This window comes from Staurois parvus, unplaced genomic scaffold (assembly GCF_062004578.1).
Source record: "Staurois parvus isolate SC_StPar_1 unplaced genomic scaffold, SC_StPar_1.0 ptg001352l, whole genome shotgun sequence".
NCBI lineage: Eukaryota > Metazoa > Chordata > Amphibia > Anura > Ranidae > Staurois > Staurois parvus.
In genome coordinates, this window is record NW_028319148.1 from 1355458 (window position 1) to 1382863 (window position 27406).

General features: G+C 51.9%; 1 protein-coding gene across 1 annotated transcript in view; it reads right to left on the reverse strand.

The window, feature by feature from the left end:
• LOC149436679 (uncharacterized) overlaps window positions 1-27406 on the reverse strand; it is a 59565-nt gene that overhangs the window by 15080 nt on the left and 17079 nt on the right. Inside the window, exon 4 of the mRNA XM_089661581.1 lies at window positions 1005-1379. Within this exon, the coding sequence (XP_089517707.1) occupies window positions 1005-1379 (375 nt within the window). The remainder of the gene's footprint in view (window positions 1-1004; window positions 1380-27406) is intronic.

Here is a 27406-nt window from a genome sequence, read left to right on the forward strand (position 1 = left end):
CATGGATAATAGTTCCAATTCCTCAATGTCATATATATATATAAAATTTCTCCCAGTTATAGCTTCTTTTAAAGCAATCTTGCTGACACCTTTATAAACACTAAAAAGTACTGTAGAAAGACTTAATTGATAAAATGACCTGTAAAGCTGAACTCCAGCCAGGGATAAACCATTATCATTAGAAAGGTCCTTCCTTACCTGCTGCAAAAATGCTGACCTTTCACTTTTAAAGTGGTTGTAAAGGCAGAAGAATTTTTACCTTAATGCGTTCTCTACATTAAGGTAAAAGAACATTCTGTAATCAGCTCCGCCCTGAGCCCCCTAAATACATATTGAGCCTGATATCAATCCAGCACTGTGTCCAAGAACAGCAGCTCTCTCCTCACTAGACATGGAGGCAGCAGCAGAATCCATTGGCTCCTGTTGCTGTCAATCACAGCTTGTGGGCAGAGAGTGGGGGGCATGGCCGAGCCACGCTGTGTCTATCAATAGACACGCAGAACTTGGCTTGGGGTTGAGCCTGCACTCGTGACCCTATAGCAAGCAGCTTGCTATGGAGGCACTCAGAAGGGGGGAGGAGCCAGGAGCACCAGTGGGGGACCCCAGAAGAGGAGAATCATGGCCTTTCTTTGCAAAACCATTACACAGAGCAAGTAAATATAATGTGTTTGTTATTTAAAAAATATTAATTTTACCTTTACAATCAGTTTATTGTTTGTACCTCCATGTTTTCAATTTTCCTAGTATGCCCCCTATTCTTCATGCATTATTGCATCCCTGTTATTTCACTATGGAGAAATGGCTCCCAGCCATTCAACCTCCACCGCGTAGTTTACTGAAGGTGAAGGGCTGATGTCACCACTCCCTTTGTGGATGGGCACAGTCTCTGCAGTCCACCCACATGGGAGTTGAAAGTGGAAAAAGATCGGGATAGTGAGTTCAGCTTTAATTACTGGCACTAAACATACAATGAAATGATAAATATGGAGCTAGGAGCCCCTTACCTTTACCACTGATGATTAGTCTGGTTCCTCCTCCATACTGAATTTCGTCTTCATATTGGTTGTCACCTGCACAGAGTTTGATCACCACAAAGCAGTGAAATGAAGTATTGTCTGCCTTAGTCACTTCTTTTATCATTAGATCAGTCATTCCTGTTATGTTTGTCCGATGCCTATATGCAGAATGAACCATTTCCCGGTAGGGGTGGTAGGCGTAGGGTCCGGTTACATTCCCCACCCTCCAGTATACATTGACCCGCACAACATCTCTCTCTGTATACCGACCAGTAGGAAGGGTGTAGGAGCAGGTAAGGATCACTGAACGTCCTTCTTGTAATAAGATCTCATTAGTCAGCTGATCCCAGGAAGATTGGTAATCTAAAGGAAAAATTGAAGAAATAAACCAATCCACATATATGAAACAGCAAAATCCAGGCCTGGTTTTACCTAATCTTTAGATCTTGTGTGCCTCCATGTTCTATTTTAAAGCAGATCCAACCCCAACCATTTATATAGTAAATAATAATGCAATAACAGAAGTGTGTTTTTATTAATCTGCGGTTTTCATTAGGATAATACCCTGTAATTCTGCCAAAAAGGCTGTTGTTGAGACACTTCTTGTTATAGGTCTATACTGGATGAGGGTGTGTTTCCCTACGCACCATCAGGGTGAACCATTTGGCCAACTGATGAATCTAAAATATAACCTTTATAGAGATGAGCGAATCGAAGTATCCGAAGTGGAATTCGAGTCGAATATCGGAAAAATTTCGATTCGTGCCGAATCCGAAAAACAGCCTAATTCGGACGCGCGAATCGAAATTTTTCCGAAAATGGCGGCTGACATGTGCGGCGACGGAGCGGGGATGTCGGGGAAGGCGCGCAGACAAGGCGCGCTGCCCCATAATGCATTCCTCAACGACATGTGATCGCATCAGCCAATCAGCAGCCAGCCAGCCAGCACTGTGTAATGGTCGAGGTATATATAGCGGCCATTTTGGAAATCTTCATTTGCCTGCAGTCATTGAACAGAGGCAGACCGCTCTGTACTAGGGACAGGGACAGAGTTAGGGCCACAGAAACGAGAATTGGGGACAGAGAGAAGTTACTTAGGGACAGAGAACCATTACTCAGGGACACAGACTTGTTAATGAGGGCCACAGAATCGTTATTTAGGGACAAAGAAACGCTAGTTAGGGCCACAGAATTCATACTCAGGGACAGACAGAATTGTTACTCAGTGCCAGAGAATTGTTACTTAGGGCCACAGAAACGTTATTAGGGCCACAGAATTTTTACTCAGGGACAGACAGAATTGTTACTGAGTGCCAGAGAATTGTTACTCGCACAGACACAAAATTGTTACTTGCACAGACACAGAATTGTTACTCGCACAGACACAGAATTGTTACTCAGGGCCACAGAATTCATACTCAGGGACAGACAGAATTGTTACTGAGTGCCAGAGAATTGTTACTCAGGGACAGACAGAATTGTTACTGAGTGCCAGAGAATTGTTACTCAGGGACAGACAGAATTGTTACTGAGTGCCAGAGAATTGTTACTCGCACAGACACAAAATTGTTACTTGCACAGACACAGAATTGTTACTCGCACAGACACAGAATTGTTACTCAGGGCCACAGAATTCATACTCAGGGACAGACAGAATTGTTACTGAGTGCCAGAGAATTGTTACTCAGGGACAGACAGAATTGTTACTGAGTGCCAGAGAATTGTTACTCAGGGACAGACAGAATTGTTACTGAGTGCCAGAGAATTGTTACTCAGGGACAGACAGAATTGTTACTGAGTGCCAGAGAATTGTTACTCAGGGACAGACAGAATTGTTACTGAGTGCCAGAGAATTGTTACTCGCACAGACACAAAATTGTTACTTGCACAGACACAGAATTGTTACTCGCACAGACACAGAATTGTTACTCAGGGCCACAGAATTCATACTCAGGGACAGACAGAATTGTTACTGAGTGCCAGAGAATTGTTACTCAGGGACAGACAGAATTGTTACTGAGTGCCAGAGAATTGTTACTCAGGGACAGACAGAATTGTTACTGAGTGCCAGAGAATTGTTACTCAGGGACAGACAGAATTGTTACTGAGTGCCAGAGAATTGTTACTCGCACAGACACAAAATTGTTACTTGCACAGACACAGAATTGTTACTCGCACAGACACAGAATTGTTACTCAGGGCCACAGAATTCATACTCAGGGATAGACAGAATTGTTACTGAGTGCCAGAGAATTGTTACTCAGGGACAGACAGAATTGTTACTGAGTGCCAGAGAATTGTTACTCAGGGACAGACAGAATTGTTACTGAGTGCCAGAGAATTGTTACTCGCACAGACACAAAATTGTTACTTGCACAGACACAGAATTGTTACTCGCACAGACACAGAATTGTTACTCAGGGCCACAGAATTCATACTCAGGGACAGACAGAATTGTTACTGAGTGCCAGAGAATTGTTACTCAGGGACAGACAGAATTGTTACTGAGTGCCAGAGAATTGTTACTCAGGGACAGACAGAATTGTTACTGAGTGCCAGAGAATTGTTACTCGCACAGACACAAAATTGTTACTTGCACAGACACAGAATTGTTACTCGCACAGACACAGAATTGTTACTCAGGGCCACAGAATTCATACTCAGGGACAGACAGAATTGTTACTGAGTGCCAGAGAATTGTTACTCAGGGACAGACAGAATTGTTACTGAGTGCCAGAGAATTGTTACTCAGGGACAGACAGAATTGTTACTGAGTGCCAGAGAATTGTTACTCAGGGACAGACAGAATTGTTACTGAGTGCCAGAGAATTGTTACTCAGGGACAGACAGAATTGTTACTGAGTGCCAGAGAATTGTTACTCGCACAGACACAAAATTGTTACTTGCACAGACACAGAATTGTTACTCGCACAGACACAGAATTGTTACTCAGGGCCACAGAATTCATACTCAGGGACAGACAGAATTGTTACTGAGTGCCAGAGAATTGTTACTCAGGGACAGACAGAATTGTTACTGAGTGCCAGAGAATTGTTACTCAGGGACAGACAGAATTGTTACTGAGTGCCAGAGAATTGTTACTCAGGGACAGACAGAATTGTTACTGAGTGCCAGAGAATTGTTACTCAGGGACAGACAGAATTGTTACTGAGTGCCAGAGAATTGTTACTCGCACAGACACAAAATTGTTACTTGCACAGACACAGAATTGTTACTCGCACAGACACAGAATTGTTACTCAGGGCCACAGAATTCATACTCAGGGATAGACAGAATTGTTACTGAGTGCCAGAGAATTGTTACTCAGGGACAGACAGAATTGTTACTGAGTGCCAGAGAATTGTTACTCAGGGACAGACAGAATTGTTACTGAGTGCCAGAGAATTGTTACTCGCACAGACACAAAATTGTTACTTGCACAGACACAGAATTGTTACTCGCACAGACACAGAATTGTTACTCAGGGCCACAGAATTCATACTCAGGGATAGACAGAATTGTTACTGAGTGCCAGAGAATTGTTACTCAGGGACAGACAGAATTGTTACTGAGTGCCAGAGAATTGTTACTCAGGGACAGACAGAATTGTTACTGAGTGCCAGAGAATTGTTACTCGCACAGACACAAAATTGTTACTTGCACAGACACAGAATTGTTACTCGCACAGACACAGAATTGTTACTCAGGGCCACAGAATTCATACTCAGGGACAGACAGAATTGTTACTGAGTGCCAGAGAATTGTTACTCAGGGACAGACAGAATTGTTACTGAGTGCCAGAGAATTGTTACTCGCACAGACACAAAATTGTTACTTGCACAGACACAGAATTGTTACTCGCACAGACACAGAATTGTTACTCAGGGCCACAGAATTCATACTCAGGGACAGACAGAATTGTTACTGAGTGCCAGAGAATTGTTACTCAGGGACAGACAGAATTGTTACTGAGTGCCAGAGAATTGTTACTCGCACAGACACAAAATTGTTACTTGCACAGACACAGAATTGTTACTCGCACAGACACAGAATTGTTACTCGCACAGACACATAATTGTTACTCAGGGCCACAGAATTCATACTCAGGGACAGACAGAATTGTTACTGAGTGCCAGAGAATTGTTACTCAGGGACACCTAATCGTTGAATTAAATAGTATGTCAGACAACATGCAGAGGAGTGGCAGAGGAGGCAATGTTTTAGGAGCGAGCAGACGTGGCAGCAGAGGAAGGGGTCGAGGCAGCAGTATTCGCAGCCAGAGGCCAGTGCTCCCGGTGTCATCCAGCGGTCGTGTCTCCACCGACAACCCTGCCGTCATTGATTGGTTGGCTCGGTCGTCTTCCTCTTCCCAGGTCACCTCTGACACCTACAGCCAACGGTCGGTGGGTACGTCAGACACAACCGTTAGTTGGCATGGCCCGGGACCAAGCCCACTGAAATCACGTGTCCTCTACCTGCCCCTGTCCTTTGCTGTTCCCTCACCAAGCGAAGTATCGCATGCTGTGGGCTCAGCCCCACTGTACAGTGAGGAAGAGCTAACAGAGGGCGGTCAGGAACGGGGGGAGACATCGGCCTTTTCAGCAGCCAAGCGAACAAGTACTGGCGAGGAGAGTGGCTCGGTAGCCGGTCTAGAGACAGGTCTGTCTCCTGACCCAGACGCAGCCGAGGGGGCTAGTAGTGAGGCGGAGACCCTACTTGATGATGAGGAGGTTGATCGCACTTGGCAGCCTCGTCGTCATCAGGCAATTTCTTCCGCATCATCAGGAGAAGAGGGTGGCAGCTTGGCAGCGAGCAAAACAGTCGGTGGGTTGCCCAGGAGACAGCAGCAGGGTCGCATCAGTGTCAGTGGAGCCAAACGTCCACGGAGTAGAGCACCAGCTCCACTGCAGCCTACCACCACGGCCAGTAGTGGTGCCGGTGCGCACGGAGGAAGTAGCAGTCAGCCAGTGAAGAGTAGCGGGGGCAAAGTTTCCTACTCGGTGGTGTGGCAATTTTTCCTCAAGCCGCCAGAGGAAGTAAACGTAGCCGTATGTCGACTATGTGGCCAGAAATGCAAGCGTGGCCAGGGGGCCCATGTTGGGACTACAGCGTTGCGTCAGCATATGCAGCGTCACCATTCGGTGGCCTGGGAAAACCGTGATAAACATACGGCGGTTCTGCCTGCCCCAGCCCCCGCTCCATCACCCGCTCCGTTACTTGCTCCGTCACCCGACGTCGTCAATCGCCCTCTATCAGCCAGTCAAGGCTCCAACACCTCTGCTGAGGGGAGTTGTCGCTCATTGGCATCTTCCGCTCGTTCAGATGCTCCTTCTCCTGCTACTCCTCTTCTCGGATTCCGTCAACAGTCTTTCTTGGAATCCGTATCCAAGAGACAACAGTTTGCGAGCACGCACCCGACGGTGCAAAAGCTGAACGTCCTCCTGTCCAAGTTGCTGGTGCTGCAGTCCCTCCCTTTCCAACTGGTGGACTCAGCACCTTTCCGAGAAATGATGGCTTGTGCCGCGCCACGGTGGAGAGTGCCAAGCCGTCATTTCTTTGCCCAAAAGGCAGTGCCAGCCCTGCATTCACATGTAGAAGAGATGGTGGGCCAGTCTTTGAGCATGTCGGTCTCTGCCAAAGTGCACGGCAGCGCCGACGTGTGGAGCTGTAACTACGGTCAGGGACAGTACATGTCATTTACGGCCCACTGGGTGAACGTGGTGCCGGCACAGCCGCACCAGCAACTTGGACAGGTCACGACGCTTTTGCCTCCACGTTTGCACGTCCTTGGTCCAGCAAGCATGTCCGCCTCTACCACCTCTTTTTCCGCCGTGTCCTCAGCCGCCACCCCCGTGCCAAGTCCCATTACCCGACCGGCATATCACATGTGCAGGGCGCAACGGTGTCACGCTGTGCTGCACCTGGTATGCCTTGGCGAACGTAGTCACACAGGGGAGGAACTGCTGAGTGTAATGAACAGAGAAATCGACAGATGGCTGTCTCCGCGCAAACTAAAAATCGGAACCATGTTGACTGACAACGGAAAGAACATGGTGTCTGCTCTGCGTCAAGGAAGGTTGTGCCATGCGCCATGCATGGCTCACGTGTTCAATCTGGTTGTCAAGCGGTTCCTAAAATCCACCATCCCACTGCAAGACATCCTTAAAATGTCACGTAAACTGTGCATGCATTTCAGCCATTCCTACACCGCAAAGAACACCCTCATTGAGCTGCAGCGGCAGAACGGAATTCCACAGCATCGCCTGATCTGCGACGTTGCAACAAGGTGGAATTCAACCCTACACATGTTAGACCGCCTTTACGAGCAGCGAAAGGCCATCACCGATTTCCTGATGTTACAAGCGGATAAAGGTACTCCCCTGTGTAACTTCGATGTCAGCCATTGGCAGCTCATGCGTGACACCTGCCGCTTGCTCAGGCCCTTTGAGGAGGCCACGCTATTCGTGAGTCGGCAGGACTATGGGATGAACGACGTCATTCCTCTGTTGCACGTCCTGGAACAAATGCTGTTAACAATGGCTGGTCAGGGTGCGGTAGACGTGGCGCACAGATCTCAACGCCACATGACCCCTGTGGGGGCAGGACAGGAAGAAGAGGAGGAGGTAGAGGAGGACATTTGTGCTCAGGAATTATTGAGTGAAATGGGTGGTTTTTCCACTCAGCGGACAGGAGTGGAGGAGCAGGAGCATCTGGTAGAGGAGGAGGAGGAGGAGACAGAGGACCCAGACGCACCGTGGCAGTATGCTGTGGAGATGGAGGCAGGGAGTCCCTCGCATTCCTTGGCACAAATGGCCCATAGCATGCTCGGTTGCTTGCGTAGCGACAGCCGAATAATAACCATCAGACAGAGGGATGACTTTTGGCTGTCCACCTTGTTGGACCCTCGCTACCGGTCCAAAATGGTGGCCTTTTTCACACCTGCTGAGAGGGAGGCCAAAATTACGTACTATAAAAACCACCTATGTAGTCAGTTGGTCTCTGCCTTTGTGCGCCAACGTCCATCCTCAGACACTGTGGGCCCTGTGCGCTCGCGTTCCGCTGGCATGGCAGCAGGGGAGGGGTGGGGTGGTAGGAGCAGTGGCAGCTCCACCAGCAGTGGCTGCCTCAGTCTGCAGTCGATGATGAGTAGCTTTCTTCACCAGCGCAGTGAGGAAACTACTAACCAGCCGCAGCAGCAGCAGCAGCATCAGGTGGACCTGGAGCAGGAGCTCAAACAACAGGCTTGGGCCTACTTGGACAGCACCCTGCCAACCGAGGTAGACAATCCCCTTGACTACTGGGCAACGAAACTTGACCTTTGGCCCCAACTAGCTGAATTTGCCCTTGAAAGGCTGTCATGCCCGGCCAGTAGCGTGGCATCGGAGCGCGTGTTTAGTGCGGCAGGAGGTATTGTAACTCCGCGGAGGACACGACTGTCCACCCAAAGTGTGGAGAGACTCACGTTTGTGAAAATGAATCAGGCGTGGATTAGTCTGGATTTCAAACCACCAGTTCCTGACACAACTGACTAAATCCGCCATGAATCATGCCTCAAACATGTGCCACTTTCAGGTCTCCTCACACTGCTGGTGTGTTTAATTTTTTGACATAGGGTGCTGGCAGATTACGGGCCTCCTATAGCTGCTGCCAGGCCCCTAATCTGCCATGGGCCCCTATATACCGCCTCCTCATGCTGCTGCCAAGTCTAGAGTCTCTCATGGGTCCCTGTACGGCCTCCCATTGCTGCTGTCTCCATCGCCACACTCTGCTGCCATGTGCCACTTTCAGGTCTCTTCACACTGCTGGTGTGTTAAATTTTTTGACATAGGGTGCAGGCAGATTACGGGCCTCACATAGCTGCTGCCAGGCCCCTAATCTGCCATGGGCCCCTATATACCGCCTCCTCATGCTGCTGCCAAGTCTAGAGTCTCTCATGGGTCCCTGTACGGCCTCCCATTGCTGCTGTCTCCATCGCCACACTCTGCTGCCATGTGCCACTTTCAGGTCTCTTCACACTGCTGGTGTGTTAAATTTTTTGACATAGGGTGCAGGCAGATTACGGGCCTCACATAGCTGCTGCCAGGCCCCTAATCTGCCATGGGCCCCTATATACCGCCTCCTCATGCTGCTGCCAAGTCCAGAGTCTGTCATGGGTCCCTGTACGGCCTCCCATTGCTGCTGTCTCCATCGCCACACTCTGCTGCCATGTGCCACTTTCAGGTCTCTTCACACTGCTGGTGTGTTTAATTTTTTGACATAGGGTGCAGGCAGATTACGGGCCTCACATAGCTGCTGCCAGGCCCCTAATCTGCCATGGGCCCCTATATACCGCCTCCTCATGCTGCTGCCAAGTCCAGAGTCTGTCATGGGTCCCTGTACGGCCTCCCATTGCTGCTGTCTCCATCGCCACACTCTGCTGCCATGTGCCACTTTCAGGTCTCTTCACACTGCTGGTGTGTTTAATTTTTTGACATAGGGTGCAGGCAGATTACGGGCCTCACATAGCTGCTGCCAGGCCCCTAATCTGCCATGGGCCCCTATATACCGCCTCCTCATGCTGCTGCCAAGTCTAGAGTCTCTCATGGGTCCCTGTACGGCCTCCCATTGCTGCTGTCTCCATCGCCACACTCTGCTGCCATGTGCCACTTTCAGGTCTCTTCACACTGCTGGTGTGTTAAATTTTTTGACATAGGGTGCAGGCAGATTACGGGCCTCACATAGCTGCTGCCAGGCCCCTAATCTGCCATGGGCCCCTATATACCGCCTCCTCATGCTGCTGCCAAGTCTAGAGTCTCTCATGGGTCCCTGTACGGCCTCCCATTGCTGCTGTCTCCATCGCCACACTCTGCTGCCATGTGCCACTTTCAGGTCTCTTCACACTGCTGGTGTGTTAAATTTTTTGACATAGGGTGCAGGCAGATTACGGGCCTCACATAGCTGCTGCCAGGCCCCTAATCTGCCATGGGCCCCTATATACCGCCTCCTCATGCTGCTGCCAAGTCTAGAGTCTCTCATGGGTCCCTGTACGGCCTCCCATTGCTGCTGTCTCCATCGCCACACTCTGCTGCCATGTGCCACTTTCAGGTCTCTTCACACTGCTGGTGTGTTAAATTTTTTGACATAGGGTGCAGGCAGATTACGGGCCTCACATAGCTGCTGCCAGGCCCCTAATCTGCCATGGGCCCCTATATACCGCCTCCTCATGCTGCTGCCAAGTCCAGAGTCTGTCATGGGTCCCTGTACGGCCTCCCATTGCTGCTGTCTCCATCGCCACACTCTGCTGCCATGTGCCACTTTCAGGTCTCTTCACACTGCTGGTGTGTTTAATTTTTTGACATAGGGTGCAGGCAGATTACGGGCCTCACATAGCTGCTGCCAGGCCCCTAATCTGCCATGGGCCCCTATATACCGCCTCCTCATGCTGCTGCCAAGTCCAGAGTCTGTCATGGGTCCCTGTACGGCCTCCCATTGCTGCTGTCTCCATCGCCACACTCTGCTGCCATGTGCCACTTTCAGGTCTCTTCACACTGCTGGTGTGTTTAATTTTTTGACATAGGGTGCAGGCAGATTACGGGCCTCACATAGCTGCTGCCAGGCCCCTAATCTGCCATGGGCCCCTATATACCGCCTCCTCATGCTGCTGCCAAGTCCAGAGTCTGTCATGGGTCCCTGTACGGCCTCCCATTGCTGCTGTCTCCATCGCCACACTCTGCTGCCATGTGCCACTTTCAGGTCTCTTCACACTGCTGGTGTGTTTAATTTTTTGACATAGGGTGCAGGCAGATTACGGGCCTCACATAGCTGCTGCCAGGCCCCTAATCTGCCATGGGCCCCTATATACCGCCTCCTCATGCTGCTGCCAAGTCTAGAGTCTCTCATGGGTCCCTGTACGGCCTCCCATTGCTGCTGTCTCCATCGCCACACTCTGCTGCCATGTGCCACTTTCAGGTCTCTTCACACTGCTGGTGTGTTAAATTTTTTGACATAGGGTGCAGGCAGATTACGGGCCTCACATAGCTGCTGCCAGGCCCCTAATCTGCCATGGGCCCCTATATACCGCCTCCTCATGCTGCTGCCAAGTCTAGAGTCTCTCATGGGTCCCTGTACGGCCTCCCTATGCTGCTGTCTCCATCGCCACACTCTGCTGCCATGTGCCACTTTCAGGTCTCTTCACACTGCTGGTGTGTTAAATTTTTTGACATAGGGTGCAGGCAGATTACGGGCCTCACATAGCTGCTGCCAGGCCCCTAATCTGCCATGGGCCCCTATATACCGCCTCCTCATGCTGCTGCCAAGTCCAGAGTCTGTCATGGGTCCCTGTATGGCCTCCCATTGCTGCTGTCTCCATCGCCACACTCTGCTGCCATGTGCCACTTTCAGGTCTCTTCACACTGCTGGTGTGTTTAATTTTTTGACATAGGGTGCAGGCAGATTACGGGCCTCACATAGCTGCTGCCAGGCCCCTAATCTGCCATGGGCCCCTATATACCGCCTCCTCATGCTGCTGCCAAGTCCAGAGTCTGTCATGGGTCCCTGTACGGCCTCCCATTGCTGCTGTCTCCATCGCCACACTCTGCTGCCATGTGCCACTTTCAGGTCTCTTCACACTGCTGGTGTGTTAAATTTTTTGACATAGGGTGCAGGCAGATTACGGGCCTCACATAGCTGCTGCCAGGCCCCTAATCTGCCATGGGCCCCTATATACCGCCTCCTCATGCTGCTGCCAAGTCCAGAGTCTGTCATGGGTCCCTGTATGGCCTCCCATTGCTGCTGTCTCCATCGCCACACTCTGCTGCCATGTGCCACTTTCAGGTCTCTTCACACTGCTGGTGTGTTAAATTTTTTGACATAGGGTGCAGGCAGATTACGGGCCTCACATAGCTGCTGCCAGGCCCCTAATCTGCCATGGGCCCCTATATACCGCCTCCTCATGCTGCTGCCAAGTCTAGAGTCTCTCATGGGTCCCTGTACGGCCTCCCATTGCTGCTGTCTCCATCGCCACACTCTGCTGCCATGTGCCACTTTCAGGTCTCTTCACACTGCTGGTGTGTTAAATTTTTTGACATAGGGTGCAGGCAGATTACGGGCCTCACATAGCTGCTGCCAGGCCCCTAATCTGCCATGGGCCCCTATATACCGCCTCCTCATGCTGCTGCCAAGTCTAGAGTCTCTCATGGGTCCCTGTACGGCCTCCCATTGCTGCTGTCTCCATCGCCACACTCTGCCATGTGCCACTTTCAGGTCTCTTCACACTGCTGGTGTGTTTAATTTTTTGACATAGGGTGCAGGCAGATTACGGGCCTCACATAGCTGCTGCCAGGCCCCTAATCTGCCATGGGCCCCTATATACCGCCTCCTCATGCTGCTGCCAAGTCTAGAGTCTCTCATGGGTCCCTGTACGGCCTCCCATTGCTGCTGTCTCCATCGCCACACTCTGCTGCCATGTGCCACTTTCAGGTCTCTTCACACTGCTGGTGTGTTAAATTTTTTGACATAGGGTGCAGGCAGATTACGGGCCTCACATAGCTGCTGCCAGGCCCCTAATCTGCCATGGGCCCCTATATACCGCCTCCTCATGCTGCTGCCAAGTCCAGAGTCTGTCATGGGTCCCTGTACGGCCTCCCATTGCTGCTGTCTCCATCGCCACACTCTGCTGCCATGTGCCACTTTCAGGTCTCTTCACACTGCTGGTGTGTTTAATTTTTTGACATAGGGTGCAGGCAGATTACGGGCCTCACATAGCTGCTGCCAGGCCCCTAATCTGCCATGGGCCCCTATATACCGCCTCCTCATGCTGCTGCCAAGTCCAGAGTCTGTCATGGGTCCCTGTACGGCCTCCCATTGCTGCTGTCTCCATCGCCACACTCTGCTGCCATGTGCCACTTTCAGGTCTCTTCACACTGCTGGTGTGTTTAATTTTTTGACATAGGGTGCAGGCAGATTACGGGCCTCACATAGCTGCTGCCAGGCCCCTAATCTGCCATGGGCCCCTATATACCGCCTCCTCATGCTGCTGCCAAGTCTAGAGTCTCTCATGGGTCCCTGTACGGCCTCCCATTGCTGCTGTCTCCATCGCCACACTCTGCTGCCATGTGCCACTTTCAGGTCTCTTCACACTGCTGGTGTGTTAAATTTTTTGACATAGGGTGCAGGCAGATTACGGGCCTCACATAGCTGCTGCCAGGCCCCTAATCTGCCATGGGCCCCTATATACCGCCTCCTCATGCTGCTGCCAAGTCTAGAGTCTCTCATGGGTCCCTGTACGGCCTCCCATTGCTGCTGTCTCCATCGCCACACTCTGCTGCCATGTGCCACTTTCAGGTCTCTTCACACTGCTGGTGTGTTAAATTTTTTGACATAGGGTGCAGGCAGATTACGGGCCTCACATAGCTGCTGCCAGGCCCCTAATCTGCCATGGGCCCCTATATACCGCCTCCTCATGCTGCTGCCAAGTCTAGAGTCTCTCATGGGTCCCTGTACGGCCTCCCATTGCTGCTGTCTCCATCGCCACACTCTGCTGCCATGTGCCACTTTCAGGTCTCTTCACACTGCTGGTGTGTTAAATTTTTTGACATAGGGTGCAGGCAGATTACGGGCCTCACATAGCTGCTGCCAGGCCCCTAATCTGCCATGGGCCCCTATATACCGCCTCCTCATGCTGCTGCCAAGTCCAGAGTCTGTCATGGGTCCCTGTACGGCCTCCCATTGCTGCTGTCTCCATCGCCACACTCTGCTGCCATGTGCCACTTTCAGGTCTCTTCACACTGCTGGTGTGTTTAATTTTTTGACATAGGGTGCAGGCAGATTACGGGCCTCACATAGCTGCTGCCAGGCCCCTAATCTGCCATGGGCCCCTATATACCGCCTCCTCATGCTGCTGCCAAGTCCAGAGTCTGTCATGGGTCCCTGTACGGCCTCCCATTGCTGCTGTCTCCATCGCCACACTCTGCTGCCATGTGCCACTTTCAGGTCTCTTCACACTGCTGGTGTGTTTAATTTTTTGACATAGGGTGCAGGCAGATTACGGGCCTCACATAGCTGCTGCCAGGCCCCTAATCTGCCATGGGCCCCTATATACCGCCTCCTCATGCTGCTGCCAAGTCTAGAGTCTCTCATGGGTCCCTGTACGGCCTCCCATTGCTGCTGTCTCCATCGCCACACTCTGCTGCCATGTGCCACTTTCAGGTCTCTTCACACTGCTGGTGTGTTAAATTTTTTGACATAGGGTGCAGGCAGAATACGGGCCTCACATAGCTGCTGCCAGGCCCCTAATCTGCCATGGGCCCCTATATACCGCCTCCTCATGCTGCTGCCAAGTCTAGAGTCTCTCATGGGTCCCTGTACGGCCTCCCATTGCTGCTGTCTCCATCGCCACACTCTGCTGCCATGTGCCACTTTCAGGTCTCTTCACACTGCTGGTGTGTTAAATTTTTTGACATAGGGTGCAGGCAGATTACGGGCCTCACATAGCTGCTGCCAGGCCCCTAATCTGCCATGGGCCCCTATATACCGCCTCCTCATGCTGCTGCCAAGTCCAGAGTCTGTCATGGGTCCCTGTATGGCCTCCCATTGCTGCTGTCTCCATCGCCACACTCTGCTGCCATGTGCCACTTTCAGGTCTCTTCACACTGCTGGTGTGTTTAATTTTTTGACATAGGGTGCAGGCAGATTACGGGCCTCACATAGCTGCTGCCAGGCCCCTAATCTGCCATGGGCCCCTATATACCGCCTCCTCATGCTGCTGCCAAGTCCAGAGTCTGTCATGGGTCCCTGTATGGCCTCCCATTGCTGCTGTCTCCATCGCCACACTCTGCTGCCATGTGCCACTTTCAGGTCTCTTCACACTGCTGGTGTGTTAAATTTTTTGACATAGGGTGCAGGCAGATTACGGGCCTCACATAGCTGCTGCCAGGCCCCTAATCTGCCATGGGCCCCTATATACCGCCTCCTCATGCTGCTGCCAAGTCCAGAGTCTGTCATGGGTCCCTGTATGGCCTCCCATTGCTGCTGTCTCCATCGCCACACTCTGCTGCCATGTGCCACTTTCAGGTCTCTTCACACTGCTGGTGTGTTTAATTTTTTGACATAGGGTGCAGGCAGATTACGGGCCTCACATAGCTGCTGCCAGGCCCCTAATCTGCCATGGGCCCCTATATACCGCCTCCTCATGCTGCTGCCAAGTCCAGAGTCTGTCATGGGTCCCTGTACGGCCTCCCATTGCTGCTGTCTCCATCGCCACACTCTGCTGCCATGTGCCACTTTCAGGTCTCTTCACACTGCTGGTGTGTTTAATTTTTTGACATAGGGTGCAGGCAGATTACGGGCCTCACATAGCTGCTGCCAGGCCCCTAATCTGCCATGGGCCCCTATATACCGCCTCCTCATGCTGCTGCCAAGTCTAGAGTCTCTCATGGGTCCCTGTACGGCCTCCCATTGCTGCTGTCTCCATCGCCACACTCTGCTGCCATGTGCCACTTTCAGGTCTCTTCACACTGCTGGTGTGTTAAATTTTTTGACATAGGGTGCAGGCAGATTACGGGCCTCACATAGCTGCTGCCAGGCCCCTAATCTGCCATGGGCCCCTATATACCGCCTCCTCATGCTGCTGCCAAGTCTAGAGTCTCTCATGGGTCCCTGTACGGCCTCCCATTGCTGCTGTCTCCATCGCCACACTCTGCTGCCATGTGCCACTTTCAGGTCTCTTCACACTGCTGGTGTGTTAAATTTTTTGACATAGGGTGCAGGCAGATTACGGGCCTCACATAGCTGCTGCCAGGCCCCTAATCTGCCATGGGCCCCTATATACCGCCTCCTCATGCTGCTGCCAAGTCCAGAGTCTGTCATGGGTCCCTGTACGGCCTCCCATTGCTGCTGTCTCCATCGCCACACTCTGCTGCCATGTGCCACTTTCAGGTCTCTTCACACTGCTGGTGTGTTTAATTTTTTGACATAGGGTGCAGGCAGATTACGGGCCTCACATAGCTGCTGCCAGGCCCCTAATCTGCCATGGGCCCCTATATACCGCCTCCTCATGCTGCTGCCAAGTCCAGAGTCTGTCATGGGTCCCTGTACGGCCTCCCATTGCTGCTGTCTCCATCGCCACACTCTGCTGCCATGTGCCACTTTCAGGTCTCTTCACACTGCTGGTGTGTTAAATTTTTTGACATAGGGTGCAGGCAGATTACGGGCCTCACATAGCTGCTGCCAGGCCCCTAATCTGCCATGGGCCCCTATATACCGCCTCCTCATGCTGCTGCCAAGTCCAGAGTCTGTCATGGGTCCCTGTATGGCCTCCCATTGCTGCTGTCTCCATCGCCACACTCTGCTGCCATGTGCCACTTTCAGGTCTCTTCACACTGCTGGTGTGTTAAATTTTTTGACATAGGGTGCAGGCAGATTACGGGCCTCACATAGCTGCTGCCAGGCCCCTAATCTGCCATGGGCCCCTATATACCGCCTCCTCATGCTGCTGCCAAGTCTAGAGTCTCTCATGGGTCCCTGTACGGCCTCCCATTGCTGCTGTCTCCATCGCCACACTCTGCTGCCATGTGCCACTTTCAGGTCTCTTCACACTGCTGGTGTGTTAAATTTTTTGACATAGGGTGCAGGCAGATTACGGGCCTCACATAGCTGCTGCCAGGCCCCTAATCTGCCATGGGCCCCTATATACCGCCTCCTCATGCTGCTGCCAAGTCTAGAGTCTCTCATGGGTCCCTGTACGGCCTCCCATTGCTGCTGTCTCCATCGCCACACTCTGCCATGTGCCACTTTCAGGTCTCTTCACACTGCTGGTGTGTTTAATTTTTTGACATAGGGTGCAGGCAGATTACGGGCCTCACATAGCTGCTGCCAGGCCCCTAATCTGCCATGGGCCCCTATATACCGCCTCCTCATGCTGCTGCCAAGTCTAGAGTCTCTCATGGGTCCCTGTACGGCCTCCCATTGCTGCTGTCTCCATCGCCACACTCTGCTGCCATGTGCCACTTTCAGGTCTCTTCACACTGCTGGTGTGTTAAATTTTTTGACATAGGGTGCAGGCAGATTACGGGCCTCACATAGCTGCTGCCAGGCCCCTAATCTGCCATGGGCCCCTATATACCGCCTCCTCATGCTGCTGCCAAGTCCAGAGTCTGTCATGGGTCCCTGTATGGCCTCCCATTGCTGCTGTCTCCATCGCCACACTCTGCTGCCATGTGCCACTTTCAGGTCTCTTCACACTGCTGGTGTGTTTAATTTTTTGACATAGGGTGCAGGCAGATTACGGGCCTCACATAGCTGCTGCCAGGCCCCTAATCTGCCATGGGCCCCTATATACCGCCTCCTCATGCTGCTGCCAAGTCTAGAGTCTGTCATGGGTCCCTGTACGGCCTCCCATTGCTGCTGTCTCCATCGCCACACTCTGCTGCCATGTGCCACTTTCAGGTCTCTTCACACTGCTGGTGTGTTAAATTTTTTGACATAGGGTGCAGGCAGATTACGGGCCTCACATAGCTGCTGCCAGGCCCCTAATCTGCCATGGGCCCCTATATACCGCCTCCTCATGCTGCTGCCAAGTCCAGAGTCTGTCATGGGTCCCTGTATGGCCTCCCATTGCTGCTGTCTCCATCGCCACACTCTGCTGCCATGTGCCACTTTCAGGTCTCTTCACACTGCTGGTGTGTTAAATTTTTTGACATAGGGTGCAGGCAGATTACGGGCCTCACATAGCTGCTGCCAGGCCCCTAATCTGCCATGGGCCCCTATATACCGCCTCCTCATGCTGCTGCCAAGTCTAGAGTCTCTCATGGGTCCCTGTACGGCCTCCCATTGCTGCTGTCTCCATCGCCACACTCTGCTGCCATGTGCCACTTTCAGGTCTCTTCACACTGCTGGTGTGTTTAATTTTTTGACATAGGGTGCAGGCAGATTACGGGCCTCACATAGCTGCTGCCAGGCCCCTAATCTGCCATGGGCCCCTATATACCGCCTCCTCATGCTGCTGCCAAGTCTAGAGTCTCTCATGGGTCCCTGTACGGCCTCCCATTGCTGCTGTCTCCATCGCCACACTCTGCTGCCATGTGCCACTTTCAGGTCTCTTCACACTGCTGGTGTGTTAAATTTTTTGACATAGGGTGCAGGCAGATTACGGGCCTCACATAGCTGCTGCCAGGCCCCTAATCTGCCATGGGCCCCTATATACCGCCTCCTCATGCTGCTGCCAAGTCCAGAGTCTGTCATGGGTCCCTGTATGGCCTCCCATTGCTGCTGTCTCCATCGCCACACTCTGCTGCCATGTGCCACTTTCAGGTCTCTTCACACTACTGGTGTGTTAAATTTTTTGACATAGGGTGCAGGCAGATTACGGGCCTCACATAGCTGCTGCCAGGCCCCTAATCTGCCATGGGCCCCTATATACCGCCTCCTCATGCTGCTGCCAAGTCCAGAGTCTCTCATGGGTCCCTGTACGGCCTCCCATTGCTGCTGTCTCCATCGCCACACTCTGCTGCCATGTGCCACTTTCAGGTCTCTTCACACTGCTGGTGTGTTAAATTTTTTGACATAGGGTGCTGGCAGATTACGGGCCTCCCATTGCTGCTGCCAGACATGTAATCTGCCATGGGCCCCCGTACCGACTCCTCATGCTGTGATGTTGCAACAAGGTGTAATTCAACCCTACATATGTTAGACCGCCTTTACGAACAGCTAAAGGCCATCACAGATTTCCTGATGTTAAAAGCGGATAAAGGTACTCCCTGTGTAACTTAGATGTCAGCCATTGTCAGCTCATGTGTGACACCTGCGCTTGCTCAGGCCCTTTGAGGAGGCCACGCTATTCGTGAGTCGGCAGGACTATGGGATGAATGAGGTCAAATCGGCCATGGGCCCCCGTACCGCCTGTTCACGCTGATGCTGGTCCCACAGTGTGACCTGGGTCCCTGTACGGCCTCCCATTGCTTCCACTCTGCCATGTGCCACTTTGAAATCTCCTCACACTCCTGCGGTTGTCCATTTTGTCATAGGTTGCTGGCAGATTACAGGCCTTCCATAGGTGCCACCAAGCCCCATATCGGCCATGGGCCCCCGTACCGCCTGGTCACGCTGCTGCTGGGCCCATAGTGTGACCTGGGTCCCTGTACCGCCTCCCATTGCTCCCACTCTGCCATGTGCCACTTTCAGGTCTCCTCACGCTCCTGCTGGTTTCCATTTTGTCATAGGTTGCTGTATGGCCTCCCATTGCTGCTGCCTCCACCGCCACACTGTGGCTCCAAACACTGGTTTTGGCCCCGTGACTGGCCAAAGGAGTGAAGTGTGCAGTGATTCTAAGATCGACGGCACTCATCTGCATGTCATACTGACAGACAGTATTATTTCTCTTCCCCAGCAGACTCCAAGGGCATTTAAATTAAAGGTACAGTGTTCTGCACTAATATTAAGTCTCTCTGAAGCCTAGAAACACCCTTTTTTAAGTTAAATTCACAGCGAATTTATTCGACTCGAATCGAATATTGTCCACGAATTCGCCGAATCAGTCGAATCGAATTTTTCATTTCTTCGCTCATCTCTAAACCTTTATTCAAATATATAAAAAATGTATGCTCAGCTGTAATTAATGCCTATTGGAGTGGAATGTCCTGCGCACAACAATATAATCCCCCTCACTCAGCTACCCCCCTCATCACCCCTCTCCCATGGCCCCACCACTGCTCTGACCTCCACTTCCACCCCACCCTACATTCCTCATACTGAAGCTCCCCCGACACTCCGCACCTTTGACCTTACTACCATCGAGGAAGTCTCCAAGATCCTCTCTGATGCCCGCCTCACCACCTGCCCCTTCGATCCTATCCCCTCACAACTCCTACGACCTCCCTCCCCCTCCATCCTACGCTCCCTCACCCACATCTTCAATCTCTCCCTCTCCTCAGGCATTTTCCCCTCCCCTCTGAAACATGCACACATCACCCCCATACTTAAAAAGCCCTCCCTGGACCCAAATGACCCGGACAACCTCAGACCCATCTGCCTGCTCCCCTTTACATCTAAACTCCTCGAGCGCCTAGTCTACACCCGCCTATGCTCTCACCTCAACGACAACAACCTCCTCGATCCCCTACAGTCCGGCTTCCGTCCCCTACACTCCACCGAAACCGCCTTACTCAAACTCTCCAACGACCTGCTAACCGCCAAAGCTAATGGCCACTATTCAGTGCTCCTACTCCTTGACCTCTCCGTGGCCTTCTAAACAGTCGACCACCCCCTCCTCCTCAAAAAACTACACTCCCTTGGCCTCAGACTCTGCTCTCTCCTTGCTCTCATCCTACCTGTCACAACGCTCCTTCAGCATTACCTATAATGCTACCACCTCCCCCTCACTCCCCCTCTCTGTTGGGGTCCCGCAAGGCTCTGTCCTCGGGCCCCTTCTCTTCTCCATCTACACCTCCTCCCCTGGCCAACTCATACACTCTCACGGCTTCAACTACCACCTCTATGCCAACGACACACAAATCTATCTCTCAACCCCCCACCTCACCCCCTCGGTCTCTGCCCGAATCACACACCTACTGAGCGACATATCAGACTGGAACCTCTCCAAAACCGAGTTTCTTGTCTTCCCCCCAGCCCGGACACCACCCCCCACTGACTTCTCCATCACATCCAACAACGCCACCATCAAACCCGCCCCGCAGGCCAGAGTACTTGGTGTCATTCTGGACTCCAACCTATCCTTCCAGCTCCAAGTCCAATCTTTAACAAACTCGTGCAGACTCCACCTCCGCAACATCGCCAAAATCCGCACGTTCCTAACCCCAGAAACCACTAAACAGCTCATCCACTCCCTCATCATATCACGACTCGACTACTGCAACTCCCTCCTCACTGGCCTGCCTCGCTGCTGGCTAGCCCCGCTTCAGTCAATCCTGAATACGGCAGCCAGACTCATTCACCTTTCCAACCGCTCCGTTTCCGCCATCCCCCTCTGCCAATCCCTCCACTGGCTTCCGATTGCGCAACGGATCAAATTCAAAATGATGTACAAAGCTGTCCACCATACTGCCCCGAACTACATCACTGACCTAATATCCAAGTACCGCCCAACACGCACACTCCGCTCCTCACAAGACCTTCTTCTCTCTAGTTCCCTGGTCTCCTCCTCCCATGCCCGCCTCTAGGACTTCTCCAGAGTGTCACCCATCCTCTGGAACTCCCTGCCCCAACCCATCAGATTATCACCTACTCTCCTCTCCTTTAGGCGCACCCTGAAAACCCATCTCTTCAGGGAAGCCTACCCCACCCCCTGCTAACTTGCCAACCTTCTCCACTCTTCCTACCACTCCATCCCCCATAGCTATCTCCTGCTGTGCCACCATCCCCTCCCTCCTAGACTGTAAGCTCGAAAGAGCAGGGCCCTCAATCCCCTCATGTTTTGCATTGTATTGGTATTGTTCTGTCCCCCTTTGTAATGTACAGCGCTGAGCGAACTATTGGCGCTTTATAAATGCTGTATAATAATAATAATAACTGGATACCATTGCAATTGTTTACCTTACATCCAAATGGTTAATAACACCCGACCAAAATCGGGGGGGGGGGGGGGGAGGAGTGTATTCAAAAAATGCTTTCTTTGAATAAAGGTTATATTTTAGATTCATCAATTGGCCAGATGGTGCGTAGGGAAACAAACCAACAAAAAAAAAATCCACTTTAAATAATAAAGATTTGAACAAAACGCAAAACTCGAAAAAAATGCATCAAAACTGCATGTAGAAAAACACAAAACAAACTGTGAAAAGCACAGCAAAACAGACAAAAAAAACTACCTCTTAACCTGTTCTGTGTCTACATAAGAGATTAGAAGGATGACAACCTTCTAACTTGCCGCTGGGGAGAGGGGGAAGGGAGGGAGGCAAAATGAACTGATAGGAAAAACCATAATTCTGCTGTACATTTTAAGGATGAATTATTCGACAGTGCCTGCAGCTACAGAGGTCACTAGTTTCAAGGCACATTTCTCACTTGTCGATGCTAGTTAGAATATATAAACCTTTGAATGTCCACTCCCTGGCCTCAGTTCTGTATTAAAGCCTGCTGTAGTCTTTTGAAAACCATTAAAAATCAGATCAGTCGTGTTAAAAATAAATAAATTATATATATATATATACATACTGCTCAAAAAAATTAAAGGAAGACTTTGTAATCCGAGTCTAGCATCAAGTCAATGAAACTCCTGGGATATTGATCTGGTCAGGTAAGTAGCAGAGGGGGTTGTTAGTCAGTTTCAGCTGCTTTGGTGTTAATGAAATTAACAACAGGTGCACTAGATGGGCAACAATGAGACGACCCTCGAAACAGGAATGGTTTTACAGGTGGAGGTCACTGACATTTTTTTCCCTACTCATCTTTTCTGACTGTTTTTCACTAGTTTTGCATTTGGCTAGGGTCAGTGTCACTACTGGTAGCATGAGGCCATACCTGGACCCTACAGAGGTATCACAGGCAGTCCAAATCTAACTTAGCAAAACTAGCTATTTTTAGTTTTTTGGGTTTTTTTTGTGTGCTACCTGTGAGTGGTCACAGTGATCACATGGTACAGACTGGGCCAATCACATCCCATCTGTACTATACGATTAGCTGTGGCCAATCACAGCTAATCACAACAATACACACTGTTTCATTCAGTAAAAATGGTTGCTTTTACCAGTGAAATTCACTGGTATGAGTATTCATAATGTGTAAAAAAAAATCCCACTCCTGATCACTTCACTAGAGTAGTGAATGGAACTTTTGTAATACTGTATGGATCTGGTCACAGTGTGTTAACAACAATTGTTAAATAAATTAATTTTAAAAAATTGGGAAAAAAAAGTAGCACTACCCTCGTAAGGGCCACTGTGGTTCTAGGTACCTCTAAGCTCTGCACAGCCAGGCAACACACATTTTCCACACTTGCTTCCATAGTGCAGTGAGCAGTCCATGAGCTTGGTTTTTGTTATTTTATTAGGGGAAATAGATTGGATAGGGCAGTGGTGGGCAACCTTTTTTTTCAACTGAGCCAAATCTCGCCAAAACCACGATTGAAATTTATTTTGAGAGCCACATTTTTAAAACTGAAAATTCATCCCCCATATAGTAATTCATCCCCCATAGTAATTAATCCCCCATATAGTAATTCATCCCCCCTATAGTAATTCATCCCCCCTATAGTAATTCATCCCCCCCATAGTAATTCATCCCCCATAGTAATTCATCCCCCATATAGTAATTCATCCCCCCCATAGTAATTCATCCCCCCTATAGTAATTCATCCCCCATATAGTAATTCATCCCCCCATAGTAATTCATCCCCCATAGTAATTCATCCCCCATATAGTAATTCATCCCCCATATAGTAATTCATTCCCCATATTGTGTCAATTCACTTACCTTTGCTCCGCGCGTTCCTCTCGCCGTGTTCCCACGCCGTTCTGGTCTTCAGGGCGGACTGTGAGAGGAGAGGAGTTCGTCATGCTGCCCCGCCTACATCCTGGCTGCCCCGCCTACATCCTGACAGCTGCAGAGTCCTGACTTTTGGGGCGGCCGCCCGAGAGGAGGGAGGGGGGCGGCCGCCCGAGAGGAGGGAGGGGAGCGGCCGCCCGAGAGGAGGGAGGGGGGCGGCCGCCCGAGAGGAGGGAGGGGAGCGGGCGCCCGGCACACAGAAGAGCCTGTCAAGGTCCTACCTTTTCCCTGTGGTTATGTTACTTCATGTGCTGGTGTCCATCTTGGATTCTGCTGTGCATGATGGGAGCCCTTTTATGCCTTCAGGTTTCTGTGGTCCATCCTCCAGAGGGGTGTGGCTGATGACATATAAGCCTGTGGCCCGCACATGCTCTTTGCACTTGTGTCTTGTGTCTTTGTGTTGCTGTTACTCTGTTCTGACTCTCGTGACTCTCCTGGTATCTGATTCGGCTTGTCTTGACTATTCTTTGTGTTCTCCTTTGATCTGACCCTCTGTTGCTGAACCCGGCTCGTGACCTGTGATTCTCGTCTGCTGTCCTGTACTGTTCTGTCCTGTTGTTGTTGACCCCGGCTTGTCTGACTACTCTTTTGTCTCTTCCACCAGCTACACGCCATTGGCGGCGGCCATTACCGCAGCTGAGGTGTCTCGGGGGCCGCGACCTGGTTCCTGGCTGCGTCAAGTCCATCCCCACCATCAGGGGCCCTGGTGAAGGGCAGCCTGGGACTTAGACTCCGCGCCCTGAGGGACTTTGGTCTGTGGGTGGTGGTTGTCGTCAGCCAGTGCGTTACATTGTTAGGCCTGCCTGTCCGTTCCTCAGCTCCTGCCCTGACATTACACAAGTGCCATGAACCCTGACGGTGCAGGCACGCCTTCGCTCCCAATGCTAGTCGCCAGACTCGATCAACAGGATCACCTGTTGGATCAGTTCGCTCAGGCGTTGCAAACTCTGCTTGCACGCACCGCGCACCTTACTCCTGGTGTTATTAGGCCGGTTGTCGCTCCGGTGGTCGCTTCCGCTGCTGTTCCACTTGCTGTGCCTACCGCCGCGGCTGATGCGGCACCCGCGGTGTCCAGAGGTATGACCGGTTCAGCCCCTCTTCCACAGCGCTTTGGGGGTGAGCCGAGTCAGTGTCGTGGGTTCCTCAACCAGGTGGGTATTTATTTTGAATTAATACCCCACGCCTTTCCGTCTGAGAGGTCAAAGGTGGGGTTCCTCATCTCACTACTCTCAGACAAGGCCTTGGCCTGGGCAAATCCCTTATGGGAGAGGAACGACCCGGTGATTCAAGACTTTTCTGGTTTTGTCGATGCCTTCCGTAGGGTATTCGACGTACCGGCTCGTTCCGCCTCGGCGGCCAAGCTGCTCATGACCATGCATCAGGGTTCACGGACCATGGCCGAGTACGCTATAGAGTTTCGTACCCTGGCGGCAGAGGTCGGTTGGAACAATGAGGCTCTGGTGGCTGCGTTTTCCCATGGTCTTTCTGACTCATTGAAGGACGAGATTGCAGCTAAGGAACTGCCTGTGGTGTTGGAGGAGCTCATCTCTTTCCTGATCCTGATTGACACCAGGCTCAGGGAGAGGCCTTCACTCAAGGAACGCCTGCGGAGGCCTTCCAATCGACTGGCACCTGCGTTTTCTGTCCCACCCGTTCCTCCCTCTCCTCCCACGCCTCCTGGGGATAGCTTGTCTGGTGGGGAACCCATGCAGCTGGGGTTTGCTCGCCTTTCCGAGGGGGAGCGGGCCACTCGGCAACGGGAGGGTCGCTGCCTGTACTGTGGCCTCGGTGGGCACTTTCGGCAGTCTTGTCCGGTCCGTCCGGGAAACGCTCGCACCTGAGATCATGTCGGGGACAGATCTTGGGTGGAGTTTCCTCGTCCCCGGCGTTCCGCAAGGATAAGCCACTGATCACCGTAGTCCTTTCTTGGACAGGGGGCTCGGTGACGGCCCAGGCGTTGGTAGACTCTGGGGCCGGTGGGTTGTTCTTGGACAGCTCGTTTGCTGCGCAGCACTCCATTCCCCTGCAGGCTCGTGCTGCCCCATTGGTTCTCGAAGCAATAGATGGCAGGCCCCTGCAGCCGCCGCAGGTTACCCACGAGACCCTGCCAATAGAGGTAGCCATTGGGGCTGTTCACAGGGAGTTGGCCTGTTTTCAGGTGATTTCTTCCCCACACTATTCGGTGGTTTTGGGGTATCCCTGGCTCCAGAGGCACAATCCAACCTTCAATTGGCAAACAGCCGAGATTCTCTCATGGTCTCCACAGTGTGGGGCCGGGTGCATCCGGGGGCCGGTTAAGGTATTGTGTGCCTCCTCGGACTCTGCGTTGCCCACCGACTATGGGGAATACCGGGACGTGTTCGATAAGGTACGCGCTGGTACCTTACCACCGCATCGTCCTTACGACTGCGCCATATCCCTGCAACCCGGGGCCACTCCTCCACGTGGCAGGGTGTACCCTCTCTCGGTTGCGGAGAATAAGGCCATGGAGGAGTACGTGGTGGATGCGCTTTCCCGGGGGCACATTCGTAAGTCTACTTCCCCAGCAGGAGCGGGGTTTTTTTTCGTAAAGAAGAAAGGTGGGGAATTGAGGCCCTGCATCGATTATAGGGGTCTCAATCGGATTACCATTAAAAATGCATATCCGATTCCTTTGATTTCTGAGTTGTTCGACCGCCTTAAGGGAGCAACAGTCTTTACCAAACTCGACCTTAGGGCGGCGTACAACCTCGTACGGATCAGACAGGGGGATGAGTGGAAGACCGCGTTTAACACCAGAACTGGGCACTACGAATACCTGGTGATGCCCTTCGGATTGTGTAACGCGCCCGCGGTCTTTCAGGAATTCATAAACGATGTCCTTCGTGATTTGTTGCAGCAATGCGTAGTGGTTTACCTGGATGACATCTTGGTTTACTCTACCTCCATGGAGTCCCATGTCCAGGATGTTAAGCAGGTGCTGCAACGATTGCGTGAGAACGGACTCTTTTGTAAACTCGAGAAGTGCGAGTTCCATCGATCCCAGGTTGCCTTTTTGGGCTACATAATTTCCGCGGAGGGATTTTCCATGGACCCTCAGAAGGTTGCGGCAGTTCTGCAGTGGCCTCGTCCCAATGGTCTTCGGCCCATTCAGCGCTTTCTGGGTTTTGCCAACTACTATCGGAAGTTCATCAGGAACTTCTCCACATTGGCAAAGCCTCTCTCTGACCTAACCAAGAAGGGGAGTAACCCTCACGAGTGGCCATCCGAGGCCATCAGAGCTTTCGAGGCTCTGAAAGCTGCCTTTGCTTCGGCTCCGATTCTTTCGCATCCCAATCCTGGGTTGCCCTTCGTCCTCGAAGTTGATGCTTCCGAGACGGGAGTAGGGGCTCTCCTGTCTCAGCGTCGGTCGCCCGATGGACCCCTACTTCCCTGCGGGTTCTACTCCAGGAAGCTTTCCTCGGCTGAGTGCAACTACCAGATTGGAGATCGGGAGTTGTTGGTCATCATTCTGGCTCTCAAGGAATGGAGGCACCTGCTCGAGGGTTCCGCGGTTCCGGTCCTCATTCTTACCGATCACAAGAACCTGACTTATCTTTCGGAGGCCAAGAGATTGACACCCCGCCAGGCCAGATGGGCTCTGTTCTTGTCACGCTTCAACTATGTGGTTTCATATTTGCCTGGTTCCAAGAATGTCAGGGCTGATGCGTTATCACGGCAATACTCTGAGTTGTCCAGGGAGGACTCTGAGCCAATCTCACTTATACCTCCAGATCAGATCCTGGCTGCCATTCGCACCAGTCTGACCTCTCCCCTTGGGGAGCAGATTTTGGCGGCTCAAACTGATGCTCCTCCCGGGAGGCCGGAGGGTAGATGTTTCGTACCCGAGGGATTGCGCACCCGCCTGCTGCGTACCTACCATAACGCCAAAACTGCCG